Genomic DNA, 23,540 nt, shown 5'->3' on the forward strand with positions numbered 1-23,540 from the left:
TCACCTTACAGTGCAGTCCTAAACTTGTCTACTCAGAAGTAAGTTTCACTTAGTTCAGTAGGTCTTACTCCTAGGAAACTGGGTGCAGGGTTACAGCCTCAAGTACTAAGGCTGCTGCTGCTGTGTGCTGACTTTAAAGTACCCACTTCACCACTAAACTGAATGCAAACACTGTCACTGTCCATTAATGCACTGGGTGTTGTTGTTTTTTACAGGCCCTGTTTATATAACAATAAGGAATGGAAAAAACCCACCACCATTCTAGGAAAGGGGGAGGGGGAGAGAACAAGTGAGAGGAAGATTATACACTAGATGCCAGGAGCATCAGGGCATTGGGCTCAAAGAACTTGCCAAATCAAAAGATGGAAGCTGAATGTGTTTTACTTTTAATTTGCCTCATGCAATGAACTTTCTTCTGTCCCTCTTAATCCAAGTGACACCAATACCAGCCTTGTTGTATCATAGGATTGCAATCTTCACTGTGTGGGGCTTGCTTCACTGGCCTGGAATCAGTTACTTCTGAATTTTCCCATTATAAGATGGTGTTTGAAGGAAAGAGAAAGGACCTTTTCAAAAAATAGTAATACAGTTCTGCAGGAATCAATTGCACTATAACTCCCAAAGGCAAAACATGAGGTGAGCAAAAGGATCATCTGAATAAACTCAGTGGACCACAGGAAGGATAAGGGCAAAATGATTAGCTGCTACTATTTGAGCTCAAGAAAAATTAACATTCATTTCAATTGCTACAAAAGCGTATATTAACATAGCTTTACTTTCCAAAGTAGTTCAGATTATACTTTTTATTAAGCAAAAGTGTGGGAATGACACTTGCAAAACAATATAGATGGAATAGTGAAAGGGCAGCTAACTATTCTGTGTGGATAAGACTTACGTTTTTGTCTCTTATGACCTAGTAGAATTCCCCCCTGAAATTTAGGATACCTAAATGTAATTGTAACTGAAAGTGACCACTATGAATTCAAAATTGTTGACCAGGAGGAAAACCAGGACACATCACACAATGAAGATCTCTTCTCCTTGCTCTTATTTGAGATAATAACCAAGCACGTCATAGGCTAGGACATCTAAAGTATTAAATACTCCTAAAGTATTAAATACTCCTATAATTAAAATAGCAAGGACGAGGATTGTGGGAATAAATATACAAGGGAAGGAAGCTAACTTTTACCTCACATCAGCAACAGTATGCCTTCTCCTTTTCTTTTCTTCCATATTCATTTTTTTTCCTCTGTGCCCCGTCTCGCCATCTAATTCCCATGATATCCTTCTTTCTTTTTTGCCATCACTTTTGCAGCTCTCTAAGGACTTTGACCTTTTCCATAGTCAAAACATGCAGGCATGCAAAATTAAAATGTAAATAACTCAAAATAAAAATAAGGAACTGCAGGCACTAGCTCTACATTCACACATGATTTTAGAGCACTACAAAGCAAGCAAGAAAAAAAGAAACAACCAACTTTGGATTTTAAAAAACAAACAAAACCAAATGCATAGACCCCAGCTGGCTAATTCTAAGAAGGCAATTATTTTCTGTTTCAGGGTTTCATTCTATGAGAACTGATCTATTATTGCCGTGCAATGTTCTTCACCTTTAACAATTATGGTAACTGAACAAGAACCTTTCAATTAAGCCATTCAACCTGTCCTGTTGAACAGGGACAATTCAAAAGTGCTTACATTTCTCAGAAGCAGACCAAGAATCACAAATCTAAAGCTACTGATTGCTTTGTATGTGTTTTTAAATCTTTTTTTTAAGTTAACAGCTCACTATCAGCTGTGTTAACTTTGCTGTCCTTACAGATATGAACTTTTGAGATTGCAAAGTTAGATGAGTCTGCTAGGAATTCATTAACTAAAACCATTTTAAAATTATAACTCAGTAAAAATAATGAATGCCTGATCTTTGCAGGACTATTGTTTTAAAATGTTTTTCTGTGAGTCACATATTTCTTGAATAAAATGTAAAAACCTTGAGAAGTAATTAAATATGCAAAATGTTCTATTTTTTTAAAAAAAATAAAGCAGGGAAAAGTGAAATGTCCATTCTGTATTATAACTTATATTCAAGACTTATTCAACCTATTTCCTATCCTGAAGAAGAATACTGCAAGTAAACTCTATAACACTTTTATTAGGTTTCTAAAAAGGAACGAAATATACCCTTTGATCTTATAATCACTTAAGTAGTCCCAGGCTATGAATTACACTCCACTTTCACATGATTGATGCATACGAAACCTTAGTGTGTGAGGGAAGGGCCTTAGCTCAATGGCAGAACATCTGCCTGGAATACTGAAGTTTCCAGGTTCAACCCCCCGAATATTCAGGTTAGGCTGCTGCCTGAAAACCTGGAGTGATTGTCAATCAGTATACACAATACTGAGGACCACTGGTCTGCTTCCATATAATGCAGTATCCTATGCTTCTGTGCTCTGAAGTAAGCGAGATGCAGACTTCAGGGAAATAGGCTGCTATCATTTATAAAAATTGATGGGGTGAAGCACCTGAGGAACTAGCTTGGCTGCATAGCACCACTGCATTGAACAGGTTTATGGACCATCCTAAATCAACAGGCTGCTGCAACCGAATGGATGGATCACTGCTATAAGGAAAAGACAGACTGGGAGATGGTTGGCCTTATCTATCTAGTACCTGCTAAAGTCATATCAGTTACAATATGTACGCTAACGTACTGCTATATAACTCAATGCAATTTTCTCAGCTGTTTGAGCACTGTCACCAGGCATGTACATTTTAACAGGAAAATCTAAACTCATGAAAATTCGGCTCAGCTCTACCAAGAGTCCCTCCCCAAATTTGAGGCAGAAGGTAGTTGTGGAAGGAAAATAGTCTCTTTGCTTCCCTTCCCCAGTGGAACACACAAAGACAGGTTACCTATAGCCATTGCCCCTTGCTGGAGACCCAAGTGCTACCTGTACCTTGCAGTTACCAAAATTTGCATGTTGTCTCTACCTACTTGCTGAGCTTCTCTAATGTTGCTGAAACCTAGAGGTCATCAGATTTATTTATTTTTTCCATATTTATATAAAGGTAAACGGACCCCTGACCATTAGGTCCAGTCGTGGCCGACTCTGGGGTTGCGGTGCTCATCTCGCTTTATTGGCCGAGGGAGCCAGCGTACAGCTTCCGGGTCATGTGGCCAGCATGACTAAGCCACTTCTGGTGAACCAGAGCAGCGCACAGAAACACCGTTTACCTTCCCGCTGGAGCGCTACCTATTTATCTACTTGCACTTTGACGTGCTTTTGAACTGCTAGGTTGGCAGGAGCAGGGAGTGAGCAACAGGAGCTCATCCTGTTGCAGGGATTCGAACTGCAGACCTTCTGATTGGCAAGTCCTAGGCTCTGTGGTTTAACCCACAGTGCCACCCGCATCCCATATTTATATACCTGCCCTCTAAAATGAGTTTTGGGACAGCTCACGAAGGGGGGGAGGGAAAGATGCAAGCTTTCAGTAAACTGCTATCGCCTCCCATCATTCACTCCATGGCAGTGATACTGCAGGAGCTGTTAGCTCAAAGGCATAGGACAGCCCTTCCCAACATGGTACGCTCTAGATGTTTTGGACTATGACTTTAATCAGCCTCAGCCAGCATGGCCAATGGTTAGGGATGATGGGAGTTGTAGTCCCCATCACGCCTAGGTTGCTTGGTGTTGGACAATATGTTATTCATTAATACTAACTTAAAGCTGTGCTATAATGCAGGCTTGGAAATAATGGGCATGTTGGACATTGAAACCCTAAATAAAGAAGAAACTTTGATACTGGCTTAAATTTGGGGATGACAGAGCTCTGTCTTTTAAATAAACTCATTGCAGCTAAAGTGGAAGGCATGGCCAGATCATGCTGCAAATCTAAGAACTGAGCCAACTGGTCAACTTTTGTCAGAGATGGGATTCCAGCCTATCCCATCAGATTGCTCAAGTTCTCAGGTAACATTCAGTCTCTACTCCCACCTGATCCCCCCAAAAAGAAAAACCAAAGACCATTTTGTCATTAAAAAGAGCCAGAGGGTGGGATTTTTTTTGGAATGCTTTCAATATGTTCTGAGATAATGATCTGCAATTGCTGCTACCTGGAAAATCTCTGAGAAGCTGGTAAAGCTAGGAGATAGAAGGCCACAATCTTAATTAATGTTGAATAAATGTTGGAGTGATGACAATATATTTTGTAATAACAACAAAACATTTAGCTTCATGTTAAAAGCAAAACAAAAACATGTTAACCTGAACTTATGATGCTCCTAAAATGACAGAGGAACTAGGCAGTAACACAGCAAAAGGATTTTGACCCTACAATATTTTATTTATTTATTTCATAAAAAATTATATACCACTCAATTGTAGAAAAAAACACAAAGCAGTGGCAAACATATGGCATGCAGAATAAAATGTATACTTGTTGCAACTATTATTCTACAAATATGACTGTTGCAGGATCCCAGGCAACTCAATACATTGCTTCTGTTCAATCCAACCTTTTCAATCACTACTATGGGAGCACAAAAAGGAAGACAGCTTAGGACACCTTTAAATGTTACCCTGGTCACGTAGGACATTCTTTTTTCCATGTCTGGCTCCTGTGTGGATGGGATGATGTTTGAAAGAAACAGCCTCACATAGAGAATTCAAGTGTGCAGCCCCCTGCTGGGAGGAGGTGAGGAGAAGACCCACCCCACCGACTCTCTGCTAGTGCGGTTGGATCATTTAAGCACTACTTCAACCACATGGCAGCCACTCACAGGAAAACGGGTCCCATGCAACCATGGTTAGATTTGAAGGTCTACAAAGACACATCAAGAAAAGGGCACTATCTAAGAAGTTCGTACTGCAGGTGCACAAACATTCCATAGGGTTAACTGGCTGCAATACAAAAAGCAAACAAACAAACAAAAATCTTGCCTTGTGGGACTATAGGGCCCCGTTGATTATGTTATGAGGAAAGGCTTGAAATTTTAATGAAATATATGGAATGCCTTTCAAAGAAAATGTTGATATTTCAAAAGCATTCCTGAAACTCTGATTTCCATATCAGTTCAGAGGTGAAGTCCATTGAATTCAATGGGGCTTACTCCCCGGTAAAGTGTGGTTTTGGCTTGCAGCCTTGGTTTCATAAAGCCTTTGAGACTGCAAGCTCCTGTACCCAACAGTATTTAATTTCCTCTTCATAATAAATGATTGTATGACTATGGCTTTGCAATAAATGATTCTGTTAAAGTTCTGGGTTTCAAGCTGACCCACTATTGATAGCTGCTCAGATTTTGTTTTGCTGCTTCAGCAGTCATAATCCAAAGTTTGAGTTTCCTTTTTTCCTCCGCCCCCCCCTTGCAACTAGCAATTGTTTTTTGTATATGCGTGTAAAGAATCGACTATTTGAAATATCTATATATGTCTACATTGCAAACTCACCTGATTCTGCCCCTTGGGCGCTCTGATTGCTCTGACATAAAGCTTGTGCTGCTGAGACGTGAGGCACTGCTGGCACGGGAAATGGCTGACACATCACTGACATCACTATCTGATGATTTGGCAGAGACGTTATCACAACTTCTGTACTGATCTGCTTGTATGTTATACTAAAGAGTTAAAAGAGAAAGTGTGAGTTCTCTTGACACAGTGTGAGGGAGGGAAAGCTTCATGATGCTACAAATCATTATATCATTGTGACACTGGTAAACTCCAGAAAATTTCTATTATTATTATTATTATTGAAAGAAACCCCCAAAAGAACAACATGTTATTTTGCCAGACCAGTACAGGGAACACTGGCAGAGGAAGAGGAGTGCGGGGGGAGCGTACCGCCCCCAGAAGCGATCCCGGTGGGGTGCCATTGCGGCTGTTCCACCGCCAGCGCTGGGCGCCACACCCCTGCGGGCAACATGCCACACCCCCAGGATGCGCACTACACCCCCAGGACGCGCGCCAGCCCCGCCCCTGCCTGCTCTCCGCCCCCCGGTGCCAGAGCATGAAGCTCCACACCACTGGCAGGGAGTTCTCAGAAGTCAAATATAACAAATGGCTCAGGGGGCAGTTTTCCTCAAAAATAATAATAATAATAATAATAAATGGCCTCGCTTATAAATGCTTTCAGTTCTAAGTAGTTCTGTACCAGCCTTCCCAAACCTGATGTGCTCCAGCTTCTTTGGACTACAATTCCCACCAGTCCCATCATGGCTATGCTAGCTGAGTTGTAGTCCAAGTCATTGAGGGCCCCAGCTTACTGAAGGCTCTCTAAAGTTGCTATGAATAAACAAGAAACCAACTACTGGGTAGCATTGTGCCAAGGAGTCTCATAAGATGATATTACCATTCTCGTTTTCAGCATTGGCCTGGTGGCATTATTATTTTTTTTTTAAAAAAAATTCTGTTGACAACAGTAGCATTTTAGTGTGTTGACAACTTCAAAGGCTATATTAATTGAAGATATAAAACTGAGAGGTTGATAAGTGCTGATGACATCTGCTTTATGTTTACACCCCATAAAGAAGCTTCTAGGCAGACATTTAGCATGCCTGGATACCCACAACTCTGGGAGGAGCTTTGCGGTAACGTAAAGTTAATAAATTAGGTAAATAACCTAATTAAATAAATAAGTATAATGGCAGTGTCAGCATTGTTAACAATGGCGGCTATTAACACATAGCTGTGCACATTCATGTACTGAAACCAGTGGGAATTGCATGGATTTCAGTAAGACATGAACACACATACCTACAAAATAGACTACAGCTAATACTTGGGAAAGATGCACAGATTTTTAAGTATAAAGTTAAGGTATGAGGTAAAGCTGATAGCATCTACTGCACAACTTAGGATTTTAGCCCTAAAATTATAATAGCCAGCCACATTTGAAAACTGAAGCAACCTGTTCAAAGAGTATTCTCTTGAGTTGAAATGTACTGGAAATATTTAGATGTAATAAGCTTTCATATGCTCATAGATGTCTTTTGTTATTTTGTATATCAGGTCCCCCCCCCCCTTTTGTTGAACTTATCTCATAAGCTATGCAACAAAAATCTTAACAATGGCTATGGTAAGTTAAACAAAGGTGTGGACTCCCAAAGACGAGCTCGCACATTGTTCCTTCCTGGTCTTTTAAAACTCCTGTACTGTGCTGAACTAAATCAAGGTTTGGCTTAGCATAACATCCAAGCCTGGGGCTCATGGTTGACCTCTCTCCTCACTAGCCCAACCGCTGTAGCCAAAAGATTATGGGACAATGTACATATGTGCATAGAAAGCATCACAAATATTAAATACAGCAGTAATAACATAAATAATACCCAGCCCACTAAATACAAATATATCGGAGCAGTGAGAAAGCATAGTACAAAAAGTTCTCCACCCTGTCGTATATTTTAAAATGTTGCTTCCCCAAAAATCTCCAGCTTATAATGGAGTGCAAGAACCATTATGCAGATATAATTAAGATCAGCCTCATTATGTCCCCGACAGATTTCAGAATGAACCCAGGGTTCCACTGTTTAAAGTCTCCAATCTAAGCCTAAACTAAAATGGGGAACACCTTTTCATAACGTATCCAAGCGCCTGTGAAAAGGGACTCTCTTTTGGCAATCGTTTTGGAGTAAATATGCACACAGGGAGAACTTCATCCAGTGCTCCAGAATTATCAAGGCAACTAGATGTTGCTCCATTTTGTGGCATTATACTGTGAGAGGCAATTAAAGTATCCTCAGAGTGCAGGAGAACAGAAAACATTTGCTTTGGCAATGCAAGGATATACTGAATTCCTCCCAGTAAGGTAACTGTTGTTTTGCTTGCCCTCAGTAATGATATTGCAAGCAAAATTTGATTGGCTATGTAGTGTCTTGATGTTATCTTCCACACTCTATGATCCCTGGTTGGCTAGTGGGGGGGGGGTCTTTCATGGGAGGGCCCTTTACAACCCCTCCCAACCTTTTCAGCTTGGATTTTTTCAGGGTTGAAAATCTGGTGCAGCCCTCCTAGTAGGTAGCACAACTTAACTTTTGCACTAGCTGCAAGCTGGAGACGCATACCATTATTGTGCATGCAGTTTCATTATTTCCAAACAAAAATATCCAACTTTCAACAAGCCCTCTCACTGGTTCAGAGTAGCAAACATAATCTCCTCAGATGTTTTGTACCCCAGCTCCCATCAGCCCCAGCCGACCTGGCTAATGGTCAGGGAGCTGTACTCCAAAACATCTGGAAGGTACCATGTTCAGTGTGTTCCAAACACCTTCAGATCCTTCAAGCTATTCTATTTGACTTAGGTTCTCTATACTTTATCTAAAAATCATGTTTGCAGTTTGGCAGCTTTAATTGGGCCATACATGGAAATGACCATGTCTGGTGCAGTCACACACTGGCGTACCTCAAACATGACTAATATAGAACCTGGAATCTGCCTGAGAAGTCTGTTATTTCTACTCTACAGAAGAAGGAATGCAAGCCTAGCAATCAAGGCAAACTACAGTCCATGTTAGATGTAGTTTTGCATACAACCTAATCTAGTACAGGGAGCAGCTGCAGAAACAGTAGTAACCATACTGGGACAATGTCTCTCAAAGATTCCACCCTCTCATCTTGCTCCTCTCTGCTGTTCTGATTAAAGAATTGCCACATTTCATTGGTAGGCTTGCTTTTCTTTAAAAAACAAAAGAAAAACCCCCATGAACACTGAAATCGTAAATTTAATAATCTAGTAAACACTTATAAATCAGATCAACCATTCCAAGACTTGCTCTGTATCTTCAAGAGACAAGACACTTATTCCAGTTATTCCAATTATACCAAATATCTACCTAAGAGAAAAACATCAAACACAAATATGCAAATAACTCTTGCCACTTTCCTGTGAAGTCAAAAAGCCCCTCTGGGGTGATTCTACAGCTCCCATTACATAGGACTAAAGACAACTGTAGCAAGACAACTGTTTCAGGAGCTTCTGATGCACTGTAAAAACTGAATGGATGAAATTATGCCCCCAAAATAAAGTTAGTATTTGTAGTGACTTCAAGTCTTCCTAGAAACTTTTGCGTTAGATCGTATTTTAAATCAAGGTTTCTCCTTCCCCTTTCCAAATAAAGTATTATATTTTAACACTAACTTTACCTTAGTATATTGCTCACGTTCAAGTTCTTGACTAGAACCAGACTCTGTTGTCTGGTTATAACGGTGCATTTTCATTTTCATCTGTCTCGTTCGTTCCTCCACTACTAAATTTGCTGTAAAAACACATAATGGAAGCCTATTAAAAAGAGACGAAAAGCTTTTAAAGAAACAAATGGTTTACATGCAACTTAGACCTTATTTCAACTTGAACAAGAAGTATTCAAATAACAAAAAGAAGCACTGTGTGTACACAAGACATAGGCATGCTAATGTTAATATAATGATTTGCTTGCAAATATTTGTATGATACAATTCTAAATTTGCTACATAATTATAGGTGGTACAATAGATTCTAAACCAAGAAAAGAACATTTGCTTGTTTAAAGCTGATAAATCTTGGCAGTACAGTAGACCCACAAATTATGTAGGGGGTACATTATGGGGACAGAGCATAAAGCCAAAATCGTGTATAATCAAATCACATTGGGTGCAATGGCGGGTGGGATTGCCAAAGTTTCCCCGCCAGATGCCCACTCGCTTTCTATGTATTTATTTGCCAAGCTTGTAAAGCTGAATGTGCACAAGTTAAATGTGTGTAGGTTGCGAGTCTACTGTATCTGTAGAACTGTAGCATTCAATCATCTCAACATAAATATAACTATACTTCGTTATCCTATTCAAAATAACACTATGCAATACTTGCAAGTGTGATAGATGTGGGTTCAGACAATCATTGCACTGGCTTCTATACAACTAACTGGCTAAGGCCCCAGTCTTAGTCTATGCTAAAGTCTGAAAAAGGAGCATTTTTACACCTCACACTTAAACCTTTGTAAGAGAAGCTGGCATTCCAGAAAGAAAGCCAAGCTGTGGTTGGTATTCAGCTAAATTGAAATTAATGGATCTAACTTAGGCATGTTTAATTAATTTAAGTGTCACCTCTGAATAACAGTTGAATACCATCCTGTACGTAGCCTCTTCAGACTTTGATTTGAGTATTTGATTTACAGATATTATATCACATTATATCACTCACTAATTGGGCCTGAGTGACAGACTCCCTCACTCACAAGGCTATCAAAATTGATAGGTTACTTCTCAAACAGCTACAATCTTGAAATCAGGTGCACACGCAGCCTGATGCAATCTACATCGCCTCACAAAACTGGTGACTCAATGTATACCCCAAAATGTTCAAACCACTCATGTACCATTATACAGGCGAGGTACTCTGATTACTCAAAGAGTCTGAAGTGGACGTTAGCGTACCACTCTCAGAAAAAAGGGGGCTCAAAGTATATCCCTCAAATGGTCAAGGTGTTTCCAGGTGATTCAGGAAGCAGACATGTAAAAATACACAAGATCCAATTTTCATAGAGTCTGTCTGGATTTTTTTTTTCTCATAAAGGTTGCCTGCAATTGTGTATTTTGATTTCAGAGGTTACAGATTCACCCAATTTGTGATAATTGATTTTACACAACAAGAGTATTATCAAAACACTGAGTAAATCACATTTTATGTTACAATGATATACAAAAAGATGTTTTATTAAGGAGATACACAATGCAAATGTGGAAAATCTAACCTTAATAGATTTCTTTCTCTCTCTTCAATAATGTTTTAATTTGGTAAAGTATATAAAGTTATTTAAACTACAGCATGCAACAATAAATCAATGAGCAATATTAAAAAAGCACATATTTAGCTTTAAATTTAATACTGCCTAATTTTCCACATTCTTAGTCACAAAACCATGTTTTTAGTTGTAAAACTGCATTTAGTAAACAGAACAAAATGAAACAGTGCCTCAAAATATTAATCTACTTTTTCAGATTCATGTCCCCTCTCCCATACAAACCCAACTTTATCTGGAAAATGCCCCAAGAAACATATTTAGATTGCTAACTATATAGTTACTTGTGCTGAAGTCTCAATGAAACTAAATGGTGCCGTCTATACCAGATCTAAAACACCAAAGTGTTTATTCCATGTGCAGCATGTTGTTGTTTTTTAAAAAAACTTTTTCTGTCTCTGTTATTGTTATGTCGAGCTGCTAATATTACTTTTCTGCACACTGCACTGTTCAATCACATTGGAAAAACAGCATGCGATTGAAATAAATTAAAGAATTGTAGGCTATTCCATATGCCTATTTATCACCTACAAACGCAATGATCCTCAGATTGCAGATAGCAGGTTCCAATATGAATGCATTTATATGAAAATAATGTGAGTTTATTAACTGAATTGTAGATTTGTGTATTAGAAACTCTGTCTTTCAAATTCCGTTTCAGGAAGCCTGGTCAACAAGGCATCTTTTCTATAGAGAGCAAAGGTGAACAACCTGCAGCCAATGGTGCAGTCCCCAACCTCATTTTATATGCCCCCCCGAACTTTCCAGAGTTGCTCTACTCTTCTATCCCAGTAGAATGGAGCAGATTTGGATAAACCCATGCCCTTAAGTGGTTAATTTGGGTTACTAGGGAGTTTTGAATGTCGCCAAATTTGGAGGAGGGGTCAGAGGCTTTAAATACAGGATGCACAATGCTTGGCGTCCTCTTGGCTTTTGCACCGGATCACCCGCCCACCCTCCCTTTAAGGAGGGGTTTCTTGATCGCTTGACCTTGCTATGCCTGTCATGGGGTCGTCCACCTTGGTGCGGGGGCCTGGTAGGAATTTTGCCAATTGGCTGATTGGCTGGTGCCATTTGGTTTTTGCCTACTGCGTAGCAAATCGTCACAACTTGTAAGGTTGGCGGTTAGGCATTGGTTAAATTGGTTGGTGGAGGGGTAAGTGGCTACCCCTCCAATGGTGGTGAGAAAAAGGGAATTCCGTTAAAGGAATCCAGGGGCTTGCCATTCTTTTCGTCCTTGTCCCTGGTATCGGACTTGGGCCGTGCAAGCCCCACCAGAACATGAGGGTGAGAAGTGAGGGACTGATGCCCAGCTTCATTTTCTCACCCAATACTTGTTTCCCACGCTGGATTCCGCTGGAATCCGGAAGTCAGTTCTGTCCCTGGGGCAAGGACAGATAGTCATAACCAATGCCTAAGCAACCACTCACATTTTTTATATATTGAATAAAGTTGTGGCCAAAATTATGCCAAAAACCTTAAACAAAAATTGATGTGTGATGTGTGACTTTTTTGGTGGGGGGTGATATTGTGGGACTCAACACGCAAATCATTGAGAACAAATTTAGGGTTGTTCTGCTTTGTATATGTGTGCGTGTAGCACATTAAATCTACTTCCACTTGCTTTTTAGACGGAAAAAAAGATTCATTGGCCTGATGGACTTGAAGAAAACATATGTATGCTATGTATGCTTATATGAGAGTAATTTCATCAACCCAGTTGGGCTTACTTCTGTGTAGACCTCTACAGGAGTAGGAGCTGGTTAAAACTGAGTAAGAGTAATCTTTATTCTTTATGAATTTAATCTTTATTAATTAATTCAATACACTTTTGTCTCTTGCTATGTCCACCAATGGCATGTGGCCTCCAACCAATTACCCTTGAAGATATAGGGGCTTTGATAGAAAAAACAAGGTTGCCTATCCCTGCTAGAGAGTAACCATGCTCATTTGAACATGAAAAATAACATATCTGTCATTCGAGTAACTGGTTTAGTGTATTCCCCAACCAGTTCAAATAGTCCCAGTTACGTGGCCAACTGTCAGAAATCCATCTTGGTGTGGCGAGCAAGAGTAGCCTGTTAGCAGTGGCGGAGCTTCAAGCTCTGGCAGGGGGGCGGAGAGCAGGCGAGGGCATGGCTGGTGCACTCCCAGGGGCATAGCGCCCAGCACGGGGGGGGGGGGGACTGCGATAGCATCCCACCGGGATCTTGCCACTGGGGGTGGTATGCTCCCCCCGCACCCCTGTTCCTCCGCCAGTGTCTGTTAGATGATTCGTATGGGAATCATTGCAGGCATGCCATAGCAAGCACAAAACTGGCTGTAGAGTTAGATAGGTGAACTGGCAAAGGAGGAGGAGACCAGTATCAGATGTGGTGGGACAGCAGTGCTCAGCTGCATTACTGTTGCTGACCAGGATATAGAGAAGTAAGGTCAGCACGGTGCTAATGAACTGATGAAGCCAAACCAGGGCTCCTGCTGGTGTGTTTGCACCACACTAATCTCACCGCCACCTTGTTCCTTCCCTCTAGCTCCTAGTAAGCAGGAGTGACACAACTGACTGGAAGTCAGGTGAGCAATGCCACCCTGCCATGCTGCCCACCACTGGTTTGGGACAATGTGAATGCAAGAAAAATAGAGTCAACAGCAACAAGGAGAAGAAAGAAGCCACACTGCTTGTCAAACTGCAGGTCTTGAGTTATAAATATCTAACTTTAGAGAAATACAGTCAGGACACAGCTAGAAGACAATCAAGGCCTGATGAATATAAGGGGGAAACTATGAAAAATAGGGAGAGAAACCTATTACCTGGCTTTCAGGAGTTTAGTCACTATCCTGTCCCAGAATAAGAGACTTGATATTCAAATAGCACTTTTGCATTCTACAACTATATACTTTATCAATAATTTGAAAACTGTTGCTTTCTGCCTTGAGCCCTTGGCATATACATTTAAATAAACAAAACATTATTCAAGTTGACTGAAGCTCATTGGTGTTGAGCCCATGACTCTCCTGGAGAAATCTCTATGCCTATTTTTGGCTATTGAAACTGAAACATTGACTCTAGAGGACCACCTCCCATGATCTGGCTGCCATGTGGGAAGCCACCTGAAATTGCTTTGTGTGGTCATTCGTGTACACTGCAAGCAATTTCATGCGCACCAGCTCATACTTCCCAGATCTGGCCCTACCACATGGTTTCTTTCCATACTCCAGCAAGCTATAAATAGAAACAGTAATTTATGCATGGTGCCTAGCACAGTGACGGGTGTGGTATGAGTAATCAAAATGATGATGATGAATAGGCATGGTATTAGCAATTAAAATTATGATGATGATTAGCGATAAGAATGACATGAATTGTGATGAAACAAATTAAGCTGAAGCATAGATAGAAATCGCACTGTGGGGACCAGTCCATAGGATGGCATGAAGTGCACGAAACTGCTGGCCCTGTAGATCAGCTGCCATGAGAAGGAAGTTTCAAGCTGCCTCCACATGGCAGCCATATTGTGAGAAACACTTTATTACCCCTGCCTATTAATAGACTGTGGGTGGTAGAATTAGATGTATGCTTTCTCTTTCTTTCTCATAATTTAGCAGCAGGAAGTTATCAGAAATCTACAGCCCAGTTCCTACACTTAGCAGGCTTGCATTAGATAAACTGGCATGCTCCCCACAAATGAGGTTGATGCTCCAATTTGCATGCTGTTTTTACAAAAGAGGTGAAGATCATACAAATCATGTTTGCATGTACAGTACAAATTTCCACATAGCTTCACATAATATAGCAGGTGCTTGGTGGATGAGAGGGGCATCTAGTCCTCCACTGCCCCACCATGTAGACGAAACTAACTTTTTTTTAGGTGTACGACAGCCGAAAAGGAAAGAAAGCAACTCTGAAAATATGTCTGCTGTAAAACAGGCAGGCGCATTCAAAGCTGAAATGTAACAAAGCTGAAAATAGTTCTCTGTTGTGAAGATATGAATGGGTGTGCGCGCATGCTCAATAGGATTAACATAAACAGTTGGAAAAAGCTGAACGACTTAATAGAGCTAAATAGGATCATAGTTAGTACCACTTTTAACAGTGCAAATTTCAGTGCTTAATCCCTCCTTCAGTTGAACACAAGTGAGGATATGATTGCTTATGGTCAAAGTTAGATGGACAAATACTGCAGAAAAGAGTAGGCTTCCTTCCTTCTGGAGTCTACAATGCACATTTCTTCCTTGCTTGCTTTCGTAGCACAGGTTTGTCTGGAACCTGTAGCTTTCCAGATGTTGTTGAACTACAGCTGCCTGCAGAACAGCCAGTGTCTTGGATGACTTCTAGGTCCAGTTGACTTGTATGAGGAGATTCACTGTCATAGTCACATTGGTTTGATCCTTTTACAGACAGCGTGCTCTTGTCATCTTGATAAAGGTATACATGAAAACTCCGTTGTCTCAAACCTCAACCTAAACCAGCATCTTAGTCAATGTTATGGGTGAGGAAGAGTAATCAAAGGACAAGGCATCATACTGATAGTAATGGATGATGAAGCAGAAGTGATAAAATTTCCAGTCATCTGTTCTTATTAGAATGAGAACACACACATTTTTAGGATCTACAGGTGCTGTGAAACTAACTCATAGAATACTGGGAGCCACCTGCCAAAGGTTCTCCATCTCAATGTATCAGAGTCTGATGAATTTGTTTAGGCAGTTTTTGCTTACAATGTGTCATGCTCTCCCATCTATTGAATAGGTGTGAGTGCCATGCTGAATGTTTGACCTCTGTTCCACAACTGTGTGTGCAGCAACTGTTGGATTATCCCTTCTACCAGCCTTTACTTTATCAGATTTCCTGGAATGGGGCAAACTACAGATCAGCCTCTTGAGTACCACCTTGGTTTCAGTGCTGGGGTTGCAGCTGTTTCTGAAGGGCTGTATCCATTCCAAGGCAAACTTGGCTAGCCAAATACTGGCCCTTGGGCAAACATGTATCAGCCATATTTCTTGCAGAGATGTATGTGTGGGTTTGCTATGGTCATTGTTTTAGTAGCTAAACTGACAAAATGCATTGTGGGCTATAAGGTTTGTTAGAAGGACAAAGGAAATGCTTGTGGTGCCTGAGAGAAGAGTCACAAGTCCACTCCAGGTGACTAAAAAGAAATTACAAACTTTGTTTCTATCCACTTTAGGTGGGAAGCTGGGAGGCTGCTGTGGCAATTGGCTTTTCTGCTCAGTCATCCTTAAAAAGGGGGCTGAAAAAACCGATGAGCTGGTGCTGGTACACTTACTCACAAGTAGATAGTTGGTTGTGCTGTAGAATTTTCTTCTCTTTTCTTCCCTCCTTGGGTCCATGGTGTAAAGGCAGCAGACAAGAGATGAAAGGCAAAGCTTTCCTGACTGCCTTTTCCCCTCCTGCCACTCTGGCTTATGGTATGATGTCAGGGAAGCCGACAAGAATGCACTTCTCCATTAGATCAAAATGGTGGTTGTGACACTATGCAGACCATCTCAGCCGAGCATTTCTAGCGGCTAAGGCTGACCTGGAGGAGCAGCTGCTTACCTGATGGCTTTCCTTGGTAACCGTGCTCTAGTAGCCCAAACAACATCCCTGACAAGTCTCCAGGAAGAGGCAGCTATGACAGAAACAGCTGCCTTCTGCCTCAGCAGCTTGGCTTGTTAAGCCAGGGCAGTTCAGGTTTCAAGTTCCCTGTATACAAACCATTTCTAGTATAGATAACAAACATCTTATGCTTATTTTACTTACACAATTACAGCTTTGTGTAGGTGTGTGGGGGAAAATCTATCAATAAATGGAGAATAGTGATACCCACTCTCCATTTATTTAGCCACTCCTTCCCACAGCTCCAGGCTTACCTGGCTTTGGGAAAGTGGCGTGGGGGCTCAGGCAGTATCCCAGAGCCCTTGCACAGCCTTCGCAAAGCTGGGTGAGGCGCCAGGTTTTGAGAAGAAGGCTCAAAGGCACTGGCAGGATTGTAGAGCCCTCCAGCCACCTTCTCAAAGCCAGGTAAACAGCCCTATACCTTGCAGGGGGCAGCGGTTCTGTGGGTTTCTGGATCTACACATGTTTGTGTTTGCATGTGGATTCCCGGAACTGAACCTTTGCATAAGATGCGAGTTACCTGTATACATGTTGCAAAAACCCTCTATAGATTTGATGCAATGATAAATTGTAAATTCATGATCCTTTTGATTCTTGAAATTTGTAACGAGTATGGAACATTCCCAAAATGTTAAAAAATTTCCTGGAATCTCCAAAACGTTGTTGCAAAAGTCGAATCGATTTCTAATAAATATTCAGAAATAATCTCAAACATTAGTTCATTTCTAGCTTATTATTCCTGAATCTTGGGGAGGGGTACATAGTCTCACATTCCATGCTCCAGTCACTTCTCTAGTCCATCGATGCACTCTCCATTTGCAAACTCTTGTGTTTGTCTACATTGAGGAACCTCAAGCACACCTTCCAAGGTCCCATGAATACTTCCCCATTGGCTCATCAGAGTCCTACTATCTCCAACTATATTCATCAATTCCCACTATCCAACACTAAATCCAAGGTGCAGCTAAGGCTCAAAGGAGGCTATAGCACTTTTACATTATCTTCTATAACCCCATTGGTCATTGGTTTGGGATGCACACAATTTTGATGTTCTTTCAGCACTTTCAGCACTTCTCCTCTGAGCCTCTTATGTATTCTAGAAATTACCTGAGGGGAAGAGCAGACATTTGTTTTTCTGTTTGTTTCTCTCAAGGTTTCCCTGTAGAAGACCAAATCCTTTATTTTGGATCCACATGCTAGAGGTTCCCATTCAGCATGTTATGGTGGTACACATAGTGTTCTTGTTTACCAATGAAAGAAAAATAGTACTCATTCCAGACTGACAAGCAGACTGAACAACTTGACCCAGCCCAACAGCCATGTTTTATTGTCTCCCAGGTGTTTAGAACACGCCCCCCCCTTTTTCAGTCTCAGTCAGGCAGCTCAATCTCAGTCAGTGAGTTAACACAAGTTGTGCACACTTAAAATTATTGTGAGCTGGTTCTGGAGGACTCCAGTATATCAAAACCCATCACCTTATTCAACCCCCCAGAAGAACATTCAAAGGTAGAGATAACCTAAGCCAATGCCACACTTATTTTTTACAGTATGCATCAGCAGTCATTAGGTTTCCTGTCTTAACAGTAAACTTCTTAAAAAGCATCCAGAGACATATGTATGCATTTCTAATTATTTATATCTTGTATTTGTACTTTGCATTGTATTTATATTTTGAGTAATTCTTGTCTCTTGTATACTACCCTAGAAAAAAGCCCCAGTGGGTTTAATAGGATTTACTCCCAGGTAAGGATAGCACTTCAGCCACTATCACTTTTAAAGGTGGCTTAATTTGATGTAGATATAACATGGAGTCCTGCTACAGAGCCATTTATAAATCATGGCACAATCGCCAAGCATCTCTCAACTTTTAAAAATCTAGTCCTGTAGCAGAAAACAGCATGAGAGCCATCTCCAGCTCCACAGGGTGAGACTGAGGGGCTCTCAGTAGCAAGAATTGGTACACCATCCTCAGTGACAGAGGAAATAAAACATTGGCATATGCATGGTTATAACAGATTCCATTCAAAACAATACCAGAGGTAACTATGATGCATTTGGAGACAGAGATAGTTATACTCCTTATCTGCTAACTATAGCTCTCTTCACTCATGTGCAAAATTTACAATAAATGTGTTGAGGAGACAGGCCTTCCAGTGTCAATGCACTCATGGCCTCCATTCCCAATGTTCTGACAGCCTTTGGGAGTGGGGATAGGAAACAACTATGCTGATACAGTTGTAGGTCTCTACAACTCCCTTTCACATGTCTAACATGTCTGCATGGACATTAGGGTGAGGTGGAGTGATAATGTCAGGGTGGGGCCCAGTGGGGCCTGGTCCCATCCCATGCATTCTTGTACACATGGGGCACACATGACAAGGGCCTGTGATTAAAAACAAAAAGAGGAAATATTTACAGGGAAAATTCAGAGTTCTTTCTGAGGACTACTAAGGCTGCTGAAGCAAATGGGAAAACTTTTCATAGTTGTAGTACCATTTCAGGCTTCAGCTCTCTCTGTGTGTACATGCTCTCTGCACATAGAAAACTGAGTTTAATGGGAATTACTCCCAGGCAAGTTCTGAACAGCAGCCATAGACTTTCCTTTAAGTTGCTCTACCCGTTACTTCTTTCTGGAATGTTAATTTCCTGTGGTGGCCACCCCCCCCCAAAGCGAAGTACAGTGATACCTCGGGTTACATATGCTTCAGGTTACATACGCTTCAGGTTACATACTCCGCTAACCCAGAAATAGTGCTTCAGGTTAAGAACTTTGCTTCAGGGTGAGAACAGAAATCGTGCTCCGGTGGTGCAGCGGCAGCAGGAGGCCCCATTAGCTAAAGTGGTGCTTCAGGTTAAGAACAGTTTCAAGTTAAGTACAGACCTCCGGAACGAATTAAGTACTTAACCCGAGGTACCACTGTATTCAAAAAAGCAGTTAATGTGTCACCGGCAGCATAAACTTTCACTCAGTTTGGGATTTTTAGTTTTTGCTGCATAAACGAGTCATGACACAAGATAAAACAGTTGGTTTATGGCCTTTATCAAGGTCACACATCAAGATTCTTCTTGGGTGACAGATTTGTCTCAACACAATAAGTAAGTTCAATGGTAGATATGCCAAGTTGTTGGTGTTTTAGTGCACAGAGGTGCCGGTGAGGCCATATTGTGACAAAACACAATGAAGCATTTGAAATGGAGATGCAGATGTTGATAATCATGACAGATTTTTTCCTTTTTTTAAAAAAGCAATGAAGTTGAGAAAAGATTTAGAATCAAGTATACAAGGAAATATTAAAGGAACAAGTTACTGTTCGTTCTACAGCAATTAAGATTGTGTGTTGATCGACAACAACATGTCTTAATTGCCACAGACAATTACAGAACAAGGGCAATTGCATGGAAGTAGTATTTGGTTATACATTAGCGAAAACTAAGATCAAACCCACACAAAAAAAGTGTAGAGCATTCTTGAGCAGGCCCCCTGCTTACAAAAGTAAAGTTGTGCTGATCAGCTGCTGTCTGTTTATCTTTACCCATTTAGATCTCAGTGGCCAACCCCCCACCACAACTGCCTGAACAAAGGAGAGGCAGGCACAGTTTCCAGGCAGCTTGATGGGAACCAATGGCACAGCAGTGCTTACTTATGCACTCATTGTGTTTGGTCCCAGCTCCTGATAATGAGGAGAACAATTGGGGCCCTGCTGAGGCCACTTGCTGTCTGCCTGTACTCCACATGGCCTACTGCTAGAGGGTTCAAATAAGGTGCCTCTATTGCTGAAGTAACGTCCCCCACACCCTTTTAAACTTGTTGGCTCCTGCTTCTCTTCTTTAGGGAAGTTTTTAATGTGCGACATTTTAATGTATTTTAAACCTTTGTTGGAAGCTGCCCAGAGTGGCTGGGGAAACAAATAAATTATTATTATTATTATTATTATTATTATTATTATTATTATTATTATTTGGACAGTCCTGGTATCATAAAGCTGTTGACCAACATAGCACCAGGACACTTCCTAAGAATGCGTTCCAGTTCTCTTCCACTGAAGCACTCCAATGGTAGGTCAGCATAAGAGATAGTAGTGTAGTGTGTTGATCAACTAATGGCAGAAACGCTTTGCCCATTATAAAGGTCCAGGTACCTAGACTGCCCCCTTCTTCACACTGCTGGACTTCATAAACAGCTTGGCCAGCATCAGATGTAGATATCCCCAGTGTCTCCTTCCAGCTGGATTTATGTTACACTTCCTGATTCTTGCAGTTACCTGTTTGTGATGGTGAGTATTTGCTAATGGATTATGTTCTCCCTGACTGCTACTGTGATGTTCCCTTCCAGAGACTTCCTTTGGGCTTTACTTCTTACTGCTTTGGCACCTCATTTGCCCCCCATTATGTCCAAATCAGGGAACTCAGACTAGGAAAATAAGTCAGGATCACACTGAAGTAGAGATGAGGGAAGGAATGCTAAAATCCAGCATTCATTTCCAGCTTACAAAGCCATGGTATATGAAACATGGAACAATTGTCAAAACTAGGCTCAAGTGTCTTTTTAAAGTGGCCCATATTGATCCCCATGATTAAACAGAGCTTTCAGAAGATCTACAAAAGGTAAGGGTTTTGTTTTGTGGATGCTCCAGTCCTTTATACTGGGTCCAGAACTGCTGGGCATATTCTCATTATCTGTGAGATAGAAGTAAACATTCCCAGACGATGACAACCAAGTTTGCACCTGGTCAGAGGTTGAGATAATATTTCATTAAAATAGATTTGAGGTTAGTAAAACTATTTTACGACTCTAATGGACTGGATGACGTTTAGATACTTGAGAAGTAACCTTTTCCACAGATTTACATTCTTAACTGAATGTAACCTACAAAAAATGGATTGACATGAAATTAGTGCAGAAGAAAGGTAAAAATAACATGACGAGTGTTAGTAAAATTGACATGAATATTTACCTTTTGATGATGAGCTATAATTCTCTTGTTCTTCAATGAATAAAATGCACGGAATGATGGGAACAAAAGAAAGAAATCAGCAAATTTAAAGTTAGACAAAAAAAGGTGTTATACATGAGAATGACAAACACTATAGGCTCTGTTGCAGCATGCATAAAATTAATGTGGGGAACTTGGATGACAAGACCATGACAAATTATAAAGTCTGAGGCCAATAGAGAGCTAAGTATGGTCAAGTCCATTGGAATAAATTGCCTTAAGCCCACTTAACAATATGTTGGGTTGTGGCCTGTTCTTTTTTTTATTATAAGCTTTAATATTAGAAAAATAAAAAGCTACATCTCTGTTGTACACAATGAGCACTTAAGAAAACAAGCAGTAGGAAAAGGGTTACTCATGTGAGGAGACATCTCTTCAACTGTTAGTTTTTCACATCTTTCATTAAAAAAGATTCACACTAAAAAAAATATATTGTGCTGGGTGGAGCCTAAAACGTACATTGGAGAAAGTATTTTCTTTTTATCCATTCCCGATTAGAGTACTTACATACTGCACTTAATCTGACCGGTATTAAAAAATACACGATTGTATCAGAAAGCACTCTCCAGCTCAGTCCAACAACAACTAAAGCAAAGCTTGAATTGCAAACAACGGAAGAGCAGGATCACACACACAAAGAGTGAAGCACCTATGGGAGTATGTTAACAAAAGATTGAATGAATGAATAGCTACTGCATGACTTTTCAATGAGCAATTGTCATATCATTTTCACAACGGTGACCATTAAAAGTAGCTTGCTTTATTAAATATTACTGAACACCTACTTTTCCTTTGAAAATACCCACTTTTATAAAATGCAGTGGCTGTAGGGTGCCACCCCCCCTCCCCTCTTCTTTCCTGGATGTCCCATGTAATCCAACAATAAGCACTGGCAACCTTAAAATAATTCAAGAGGTGTTTTAAACAATGTAATAGGAAATAAAGAAATGAATAGGAAGTCTTTCAATAAACGGAGGTTTACTATCTGAAACTAAACTGCAGAATGCTCAGATCAAATGGCTCACGAAACAGTGCAAAATACTGCAGAATTGAACATCGCCTTACTTCCAGGTGGAGTTGTGATTTGTGTGATTTATTGTCACTGAACCAGGTTCAAGTATTTTTTTAAGTGCAAATGACCAGAGCAGCATTTTCCGTTCACCTAGCAATCTATAACCACTGGTGTTTGTGAAAGCAAATCCATCGAGCATCTCTTCTAGAAATCTCTATTCATCTGAAGTCTGATGGATAGCATGCTTTGTTGAATCAAACAAGAGCAGAACAAAGGAAAGTCTGAAAACTGAAATATTCTCATAAGCATGGTGTTCATATATAATGACCTTGCACTTGGATATGTAGGGAACCATGCGCACAGGAAGTGGTCAAGTGACCTCAGTGAACTGCAATGCTAGTTCAAACATAGCTCAATTGCTGGCAAATGTTTTTCCCTAAGTATCACTGGCACATTATTATTAGTAGTAGTAGTAGTAGTAGTAGTAGTAGCAGTGCAACAAGCACAGCTATATGCATTAAATATAAAGCTTCATACTAAGAACAAGGAGCCATTTTTTACTCTGTTTTTAAACCGTTATAGCATGTTGTTGTAAAGGTGGCATGGCTGTGCTGAAAACTCAAGAGGTTTATAAATTTTTAGTTAAAAACTGTTGTAGCAAGCTAGGTAAAGACCTTCATGATACAGCTTTATTTTTTATATACACAATATTGTTGTAGAGGATAGTAGGGTGTTTGAAAGACAGTGGTAATGCACCTATTTGATTTTCAACCTTAAAATAATTCTGCCTGGCTAATTCCAGCAAAAGCAATGCAATTTAAATCCATATAAATGTGTTAAGGACTAAAGGCACTCCTATTATTATAGATGGTAGTAATCTAGTCCCAGTGCATCAGTGGGCTCAGGCCAAGTAGACACACACACACACACACACACACACACACACACATCTGTTGCTTTGTTTTAGAACTCTGAACTCTATCTATATTCTGACATTTGAAAGCACACTTTATCTGCCATCTTTCCCCCACCTCCCTCTTTCAGACGTGTCCTTTCACATCCTCTCTTTTGGCGACTCGCTTGCACTAATATACTCATTTCTCAAAAGACTGTTAGAGATACCGTAATATGCTACAAACTGGCAAG

At 40.6% G+C, this 23,540-nt stretch overlaps 1 protein-coding gene across 50 annotated transcripts in view; it reads right to left on the minus strand.

Annotated features, from left to right (window-relative positions):
• RIMS1 (regulating synaptic membrane exocytosis 1) overlaps positions 1–23,540 on the minus strand; it is a 224,282-nt gene that overhangs the window by 32,538 nt on the left and 168,204 nt on the right. For 17 of the 50 annotated variants that reach the window (XM_083431403.1, XM_083431358.1, XM_083431366.1 and 14 more), the window contains 4 exons: positions 21,344–21,373; positions 9,141–9,253; positions 5,454–5,620; positions 1,193–1,336 (listed from right to left, as the gene is read on the minus strand). The exons of 12 other annotated variants lie outside the window; for them this stretch is intronic. In XM_083431403.1, the coding sequence (XP_083287529.1) occupies positions 1,193–1,336; positions 5,454–5,620; positions 9,141–9,253; positions 21,344–21,373 (454 nt within the window). The remainder of the gene's footprint in view (positions 1–1,192; positions 1,337–5,453; positions 5,621–9,140; positions 9,254–21,343; positions 21,374–23,540) is intronic. 21 more of the 50 variants (XM_083431368.1, XM_083431384.1, XM_083431400.1 and 18 more) reach the window with 3 other exon arrangements.

Source organism: Podarcis tiliguerta (genome assembly GCF_965153285.1).
Source record: "Podarcis tiliguerta genome assembly, chromosome: 3".
Taxonomy (NCBI): Eukaryota; Metazoa; Chordata; class Lepidosauria; order Squamata; family Lacertidae; genus Podarcis; species Podarcis tiliguerta.